The sequence below is a fragment of the Ciona intestinalis genome, chromosome 2, assembly GCF_000224145.3.
Source record: "Ciona intestinalis chromosome 2, KH, whole genome shotgun sequence".
NCBI lineage: Eukaryota > Metazoa > Chordata > Ascidiacea > Phlebobranchia > Cionidae > Ciona > Ciona intestinalis.
Genome location: NC_020167.2, coordinates 7,465,432 through 7,474,198, shown reverse-complemented (window position 1 = coordinate 7,474,198; position 8,767 = coordinate 7,465,432). Strand labels below are relative to the sequence as shown.

At 37.8% G+C, this 8,767-nt stretch overlaps 2 protein-coding genes across 3 annotated transcripts in view; one reads left to right on the top strand and one right to left on the bottom strand.

Moving 5' to 3' along the window:
* Nucleotides 1–5,648, top strand: part of LOC100178465 — a 7,205-nt gene extending 1,557 nt beyond the window's left edge. For both annotated transcript variants that reach the window (XM_026840709.1, XM_026840710.1), the window contains exons 3-11: nucleotides 521–599; nucleotides 996–1,163; nucleotides 1,427–1,551; nucleotides 2,040–2,189; nucleotides 2,627–2,850; nucleotides 3,119–3,204; nucleotides 3,713–3,795; nucleotides 4,701–4,898; nucleotides 5,048–5,648. In XM_026840709.1, coding sequence (XP_026696510.1) covers nucleotides 521–599; nucleotides 996–1,163; nucleotides 1,427–1,551; nucleotides 2,040–2,189; nucleotides 2,627–2,850; nucleotides 3,119–3,204; nucleotides 3,713–3,795; nucleotides 4,701–4,898; nucleotides 5,048–5,216 — 1,282 coding nt within the window. In that variant the 3' untranslated portion in view covers nucleotides 5,217–5,648. The remainder of the gene's footprint in view (nucleotides 1–520; nucleotides 600–995; nucleotides 1,164–1,426; nucleotides 1,552–2,039; nucleotides 2,190–2,626; nucleotides 2,851–3,118; nucleotides 3,205–3,712; nucleotides 3,796–4,700; nucleotides 4,899–5,047) is intronic.
* On the bottom strand, nucleotides 5,147–7,061 carry LOC100179242. The gene is made up of 2 exons (XM_009859445.3): nucleotides 6,843–7,061; nucleotides 5,147–5,822 (listed from the first exon to the last, which is right to left on the bottom strand). The coding sequence occupies exons 1-2, from the start codon at nucleotides 6,948–6,950 to the stop codon at nucleotides 5,505–5,507; spliced, it is 426 nt and encodes a 141-aa protein (XP_009857747.1). The 5' UTR covers nucleotides 6,951–7,061; the 3' UTR covers nucleotides 5,147–5,504.
* Between the last annotated feature and the right edge of the window lie 1,706 nt (nucleotides 7,062–8,767).

The following is an 8,767-nucleotide window of genomic DNA, read 5'->3' as shown; positions in this document are numbered from 1 at the left end:
ACTCGAAACTTCGATCTAATTCACAGAACAGAGGAGTCAGTCCTTGGAAACAAGTTAGGTATTTTACGTTAATTTTATTGCTAAGTTTTCGTCGCCGTGTGTATTTGTTTTTTTAACGGAAGAGTTTCTATTTAATGTGAGTGAGGTTCCACTGTAGCACGCCATGGGTCGTATAGGATTTAGGCCAGGATTGACCTAGTTACCTCACAAAGAGGAAGAGTTACAAAAAATTTTGTGTTTTGAAAACTTAGTCATTATGATTAATGGCCGAAACCAAAAGTGATGTTTAAATGCGCAGTATTAAGGAAATCAGTTTTTATTTTGTCCGACGCCGTGGCATAGTGGTTAGCGAGCCTGCCTGTAGCCCAGAGGTAATGGGTTCAAGGCTCGTCGCTGCCACCATTGTGGGCAATGTGTCCTTGGGCAGGACATTTAACGGTAATTACTTATAAATAAAATGTGGAGTACCAACATAGTGTACTATGGTGCCAACATAAATTAATCCATGTTTTAATTCCAGTCAAACCGTTGAAAGATTCCCACCTTTAAAAACATGGAAGGAAGATTCACGAGATGATGTTTATCTTAATTCTGCAACTGTAAGTTTGGATAACTCATCTATAGTTTTATGGTAACCTTAATAATAAGTCTTAGCCATGTACCCCTGCCTTACAAACCTTGCTCTGTGAAGATTTTTTAAAAATGGTAAATTTATATGACGTATATACAGGAAGCTAGAATACTAAATATTATTATGCATTCTACTAAAAAAATTTTGACTACTTGTCCAGACTACATGTTAAAGCCAATAGTGGGTACTATAAGGGCAAGACACCATTTACAAACCAAAAAAAAATTCGAAATTTAATCAAATACTGTTTTATATGTATTCTGCTTGGGCCAAGTTTGGCCTAAATCCCAGGTCCTTAACAAGGAGCTTACTCATATAGAATAAAATATATATTCTATATATTCGGTTTTGATTTTTTTCCCAGATTATGCATCCCTTTAAAGCCACCAGTGGGCAGTATAAGTCTTTCCGTTCGACGACAGTCCTGCGCTCTGTCCCCATCATGAGGCGACACTTGGATACGTTCGGAGGTCGCACATTCTCGCTACCAGCAAAGACAAAACCAGTTCCTTTCCACACCGGACGTTTTATTGTAAGAACAAATAATTTTTTGCAATAGTCTTTCTACAGCTTATCCAGTATATTTATTTCTGACCAGTATATCTTTTTCTTATCCCATTTGCTAGTAAACAAAGAGCATTGAAAGAATTATGAAACTGTATCCTGACGAGTGACGACTCTCATAACCACTGTTAATTGTTTAAAACATGATCAGGATATTTGAATATTATGTGCTAAAGGTGTACCATTTTACCCCACTCTACTATACATAAAACAACTCACATCTTTACACAGTACGACCCTAATAACCGACCAGCTTTCGTTGAAGAACTCACCCAGAACCAACGTCTGCAAGCGGAGATGGCCATGGTGGAAAAAGTTCGAGGATTGAAGAGGAAACGGGAGGCCATGGAACATAGGTGGGTGATGGGGTCAATAAGGTGGGTGATGGGGTCAATAAGGTGGGTGATGGGGTCAATAAGGTGGGTGATGGGGTCGGTTAGGTGGGTGATGGGTTCAGTTAGGTGGGTGATGAGGTCAATTAGGTGGATGATGGGGTCAATTAGGTGGGTGGGGAGATTATTTTGGGGACTGAGTTTAGAAAGTTCTGGCTAGTAAAGAATCCTCCAGTACGTTACAGATTAGGCTGGTGGAAAGTGTTAGAGGTTGGTAGTTAGCGGCTATAGGATAATTAAAGAAAAACTAGTTTGTATTTCTGCATATGCATTTACTCATAATTTATATAAAATACTTTATCGAAAAAGCTATAAAAATGTATTATGTCCAATCATATACTTGCAAAAATATTATTTTCAATCGATTATATTTACTTTACTTTAATCTATTATCTGTAGAAGTTAAAATGTCGAAACATTTTTTTCCAAAAAGTTTTATTATGACATCACAGGTGGGGCTGGAGAAAACTAGATTTATCCGGTATTGAAATGACAAGAGAGCAAAGGTACAGCATCAATGCTGAGGTCCAGAAACTTAAGGAGTTGATCTTACCGACACATGCGAGAGATATCTACACGGGACGTGGTATCAGGATGCCGGAGTAAGTGACTATTGGAATTGAAAGGCACCTGTTTTGGTTGAAATTATAGTAAGGTGGGGGAAGATGGGACACCTTTAGCACAAAATATTTGAATATTCTGATTGTGTTTTAAACAATTAACACTGGTCTACAAGTCAGTAAGATACAGTTTTTTAATTCTTTGAATGTTTTTTGTTTACTACTAAAGGAGACGAGAAAATAGAACGAAAAAGTCTACTTAAAAGTTGACTCATCATCACAGTTGTCGTACAAAAACCGCATAGGAGCTGTAGTATACACTACTATCCTACCAAATATTTCCACAGTACTTTTTATCGCTTTAACAAGGTTTCCAATAATATTAAATCCAATTTAAATTATCAAATATTGTGACCTGAATGTTTAAATGTATCAGCAACTTCTAAAAAAATTACCAATTTTAACCCAATTTCTCCCAGTACTCATCATACAATGAGACCTTCAAGAGCTAGGCAAGATGACCCACCCAACCCCCCACCCCCCTCTGCTATGGTGGGGGGACAACATGAACCTCCAAGAAGGCCCACACCCCCCTACACAAGGCCCCAGCCCGGGGCAGGATGGAACGCTCAGTCACGAGAACCTTATCGGGTTCAACCGCAGTCAAGCGTCGATTTAGTTGTACAGAGTGTTCCAGTTCCAGGTGAGAATAATTTGGAAATGGAATTTAAGTAACACCGCTCTTTTAGAGTCTTGATCATATAGTTCAATGGGGGAAGATAGGACACTTAAGCACATAGTGTATATAATTTTGTAAAGTGTAAATTTTTGTCCAACAAATAGCTTAAAAGTTATTTTATGCACTTCTTTAAAAAACTGCAATTCCCCGAAATCAGTGACCTAAATTGTAATAGTCCATTAAGCACACTTCGTTGCCAAACCAAATGATTAACACCTTGTTCTTCCATAAGGTATATCTGCGTCTCCGGCTCCTAAGACCGCACAAGATCCTGACAACACAAAAGAAGCCAACTTCCCCCAACCTCAACCAACACCAGTAAGTAGAATGAATGTAACTTGTTTATTATAGCGCGTTGGGGCAAGGATAGTTGTTATATGGGTGATCTGTTTCATACACCTCAAGCATTCAAGTTACCATGTATGTAACCATGTGTCCAAAGACACATATGCCCACAATGGTAGCAGCGACAAGCCTTGAACTCGTTGCCACTAGTTTAGAGGCCACTCGCTAACCACTTTGCCACAACTCAACAAGTTGTCTGTTTTCTAATTGTTTGTTGGACCTATTAAGGAGATATTTCCTCTAATGCTATGGGTTGTATACTGCGCTTGTAATTAAACATTTGTCACCCTTCTGCAGTTCCCTTTTTAAATTGCACCAATGTTATCTGTTTAAGGCTCGCCACATTAAAAGTTACATTAGCAAGATATCATTTTCATGTTGATATTACAAAACCTTTGATATTAGAAAAACCATATAAGTGTTTCTTTATAATGTGCCCTATTTTCCTTGACGGATATCTGAATGTTCATTGTATTTATAGGTAATGAAAATGCACGAACCAGTTGAACAAATACAAGTTGTTGAACCACAGGGTGTCGCTGTTGAGGAAGATGATGCGGAAAAGTAAGAGCTTTCCTTCTCTTTTGTTTTTGCTTAAGAGTTGAAAAATGTTCTGGTACGCTGCATAAAACTCCTAATTTTAATTTGAGTCTAAGTCCCACTGTTATGATTCTGTTAAAACCAGGCTTATATAGTCATCCAACTTCAGTCGACCAAACTACTAATAAAATCCAAAATGATTTTATTGAAAATTGATTACCCACAAAGTAACATACATGCTAACTGGTAAGCAAGCACGAGATGTAACACTCATATTTCAAACGTTAATCGGGCAAAAAATATTGTAAAAAAACATCTTTTGTGCAAATAACAATCTTTTAAATCAGGTCGAACGCAAACAATATACACCTTGGGCAAAGTCCAATGTTTTGCAAGTCGACCTTTAATATATAGCAAGTTTGTACATGTAGGCGTGTATGTGTATACATATGGGTTGGCATGCAAACTAACTCCCACACTTAAGCTACCACAATAAATATTATACTTGTCAGTTTCATGGCAAATATAATAAATTATTCAACTGGTTTCAAAACGACTAGGGAACATTTTAAGTCATATTTTGCAGCAATTAAGATTTCCAAACCACCAATAGAATACAAATTACATTTTGAGAAGAATTTTTTTAATCCAATTTTACAAACGTATAAGCGATTACAAAAATATTATGCTTGTAAAGTTTCAAAAGCAATGTTTGAAATCAGATTTTGCAGCAATCGAATTTCAGATTACACAAACACAACCAACACACAAGACACTTCAAGTTTCCAAGGTTGAGATCTTGCAGTGTGGCACGCCATGGGACCTAGAATTTGAGCCAAGATTGCTTTATTACCCCAACACACAGGGTGAAATTCCCAAATAAAAAATAAATATTGAAAATGTGACAATGTCATTTTTTTTATTTTCAGGGTAACACCTTCTCCTGCCGTTGCCGACACCCCTGACCATCGTTCCCGTTCCATGGCTGCCCCGAGTGCCAGCCCCGATGGTAAGGTTCATTTTAACCCACTTGTGACGTCATCAGGGGTTGATGACGTCACTCCAATATCAGAAGAACTGCAGGAGATGAAGGAAAGTTACTCGAAACTGGACGAGAATAATGCAGGGTATTAAACTAAGCTTTAAATTTTGATTTTACAGAATTTTATAATCTTTTTTCATTTTTTTTATTCTTAAAATAAAAAATGTCTTCGTTTGAAAACGTGTTCAAATAATTAATTTTCTTTATGATTTCGTTAAAATTTCATACTTTCAGACACATTTCATTTGAAAAGTTAATCACGTCATTTCCGAGTCAACTCTCTCCCTGCCAGATGCGGTTTCTTCACTGCCTTTATGACATCACAACGCAAAATCAACTTTTTGGCGCGGATGAATTTATTGCCATGAACAATTTGTCGCGGAGTATCACGAAATTGAGGTGAGAAAAAAAATCATTAAAATTTCACAGCGCGTAATTCGATACAGTAGCAGAAGTTCAAAAGTTGAAATATTTTTCATAAATCGAATCGCATTAACTGTACACGTCATCGCCAGCGGCACAATTACGTAACATATTACGTCATCACGGATATACGTATAAAAAAGCGTTTCTGATCAACGAATAACACTGGGTTGGAAAAAGGTAAAGATGGGGTTAGGAATTGTAAAACATTCATGTTTCTGATTATGCTTGTTATACGTGAGGTCCCCGGGTTCGAATCCCAGCCTGGTCAGGTCCAGCAGGACGATTCTTCTATCTTAGACGAGCGATACGATCCCAGCGCTGAAGTTTGAGTGTCTAGAATGTTTCTTAGTAAATTCGCAGTGACCACCAAAGCAACGTATGTCACTTGTAGTGTGTTTATAATTATAAAGACCACAATAGTGTAAAGGCATATCGCAGCTTGGCAAAGCAATTGCCAAAATCGACGTAACTGCAGCCAGGTGATCTGCCACGCCACCGAGCGGTAGCGAACATTGACGTCTTCGAGTTTGCCTTCGACCGCAGACAGTTCCGCTTCGATACGCTTGAGTTCCGCTAGAAACACCTACGTCATGAAAACATAAATTTACTGATTAAGCAAACTGACGTGTGGTTCATTGTTGGCGTGTTAAACCACATGAGCCACAACAACTGATATAACAACACAGGCTGCATGCATACAGAACTGCTTCGATATGACTAAATGAATTTAACTTGCTTTATCTTCGCGTGGCGGAAAACGACAGTCGTTATCACACGGGTTTGACACCTCGTGCCAGGTTACGAGTTACCATGTACGTTACTTCGTGGGTAATTATTTTTTGGGGGTGATTTTTTCATTTTTTTATGTACGGCTGATAATTTGGTCAACCCATTAGTGACCACTAGGTTGGAGCAATTGCCGTGGCGGAAAAACGACAGTCGTTAAAATACGTTTTTAGATGAATATAAATACAACTTAAACTTATTTATTCTCGCATGGCGGAGCAACGACAGTCGTTATAACACGGGTGTTCTGTTTCATAAACCTCGTGCCCGCTTACCAGTTACCACATATGTAACTTTGTGGATGATTGTTTTTTATGTATGTTTGACAATATAGACAACCTATTAGTGACCACTCAGCTAAAGCAATCAAAACAAAATGTTGGCGCAACAAATATGTGTTTGTCCCTTCAGGCCAAACCAACGCTAAGATGATCGACGCTAATGTTTAAAAGTATAAGTGTGTTTGAATGGTTCAGCGGAGGTCGCACAAATTATATTCTTACCTTAAAAAGTTATTATATATTAGGCGGGGGAAGACGGGGCACCTGAAGCACATAATATCCAAATATCCTGATCGGGTTTTAAACAATGAACAACGGTCTATAGGAGTCGTGAGGACATGGTTTTATAATTCTTTGAATGTTCTTTGTTTACCAACAAATCGGACGAGAAAATAGAATAAATAGGTGTCCCATCTTCCCCCACCCTACTATAAATGTCTACAAATGCAATACCGGTAGTTTTGGAATAAATTTTAAGAACCTAGACTATAGAATATAAGATAATAATCTAGTTGTTGTTTAAAACTCCAGTTTACCTGTTTATGGTTGTCCAACTTCGCTTTTTCCCGACTCAGTTCAACTTTTTTCCCTTTCAATTCGCTTAAATCGTCGTGGGCGGTTTTTAACGCTTCTGATGTCTCCATGATTTGGACTTTACATTTGACGATTGTAAATCAAGTGTTGAACGCGGTGCAGATAAGACGTAACAATACTGATTGCCAGAAAAAATTATACCATTCTATTTACTAAATGCTGCAGAACATGAGTCATTAAATTAGAGTATTTTCACCAGAATTTGTCTTATATACTCTCTTTGGTAATAAACTCTGGCCTTGAAAACCTAGGTCACCTAACATGCCTCCTGTAGAACCTCTCGCATGAAATAAAATTTACAAATTCCAAGCTAAGGTAAATGAATCTATTTGAATAACATGCTGACGATTCCATTTGGGCGAAATATATCTCTTTTTTTTATACATTTGTTAGACTTGAGTTTTGCCTGTTACGTATTTATTACCTGGGTAAAACTGGGTTGTACAGGTTTACACGGCAAGCGACTAACTGGAGAAACAAAACAAAAGTTCTGACCTATTTCTAGTGGTTTTGAAGAAGGGCCAAAAGTCCGTGGTTTGTACTTTGCCCTCAGACTAACTGGGAAAATAAATCGCAGCATCGAGTTTACGACGCACGAGTTCAAACGTTTGCACAAACAAAGGGAAACAACTGTGCAATTAGTCCCGATGGTTGGGTTAAAACTGCTCCTTACACTATCAAAAGGCTGAAACTAACGGATCAATCGGTTTCTTACTTAATACCTCGCACACACAGTCGAATAAAATAAAAACGGTAACATTTATTTTTGATATTTCTGTTTTGTCTTACACACACGCATATACATTTTCTTGGTCTTACTAAACGATTGTATATCCTTACTGCTTTTATGACGGCTCAAATTTCATTGTTATATAACAATAGAAGGGCTGCCTGCTTGTTGTACATACCATTGTTTACGAACAACAACAACGCCTTTTTCTCCCGTTGTTGCTTACCTGCATCTCAATACAGAAGAGAAACGGTTGTTACGACCGCACTTACTTTTCTATGGTAGGGTGGGGGAGATGGGACACCTTTTTATTTTGTCGTCCCATTTGGTAGTGAACAAATAACATTCAAAGAATTATAAAACCGTATCCTCACGACTTTCATAGACCGTTGTTAGTTGTTTAAAACCCGATCAGCATATTTAGATATTATGTGCTCAAAGGTGTCCCGTCCTCCCCTACCCTAATATACTAACTAGCAGTCAGTTTTTAAACCTAATATACACCTACGGCACCAGCATAGCTGCGTTTTATTACGCCATCTAAGCACTATATAAACACGCGAAGCATGTGTACACAAATTATACGCTTACGAAACTATCAGACCAACAAACTCTTCGTGTTTCGCTGTGGTCTTGTAATTATTGATCGATAATTACCACCCGCCGTGAGCTGACAATTTTGAATAGTGATGTCATAAACATAATTGTGACGAATTTTCCAGACCTTGCGTTGGCTGTGTATCGAATTAACCTACATAGCTGGGCGCCGGTAGTAGAGAACCCTTAATATTAATCTAATGACAGTCTAAGTGACGTCAGAAATTGAGTGTGATATGTTTTTAAACGTAAGCGTGTTTAAGCAACCGTTGTTTTGTCGCTATACCCTGTTTTTTTTTAAAAAAGGTACAGTAGGTTGGGGAAGATGGGACACGTTTTGTATTTTATCGTCCCATTTGGTAATAAACAAAGAATAAAAATAAATATAAAACCGTATGCTCATGACTTTCATAGACCATTATTAGTTTGTTTCAAACAGGATCAGGATATTTGGATATTATGTGCTAAGGCCGTCCTATGTTACCCCAACCAAATATATAATAGAAATAGCATATACGTCAATCTTCTCTCTTTGTAAGT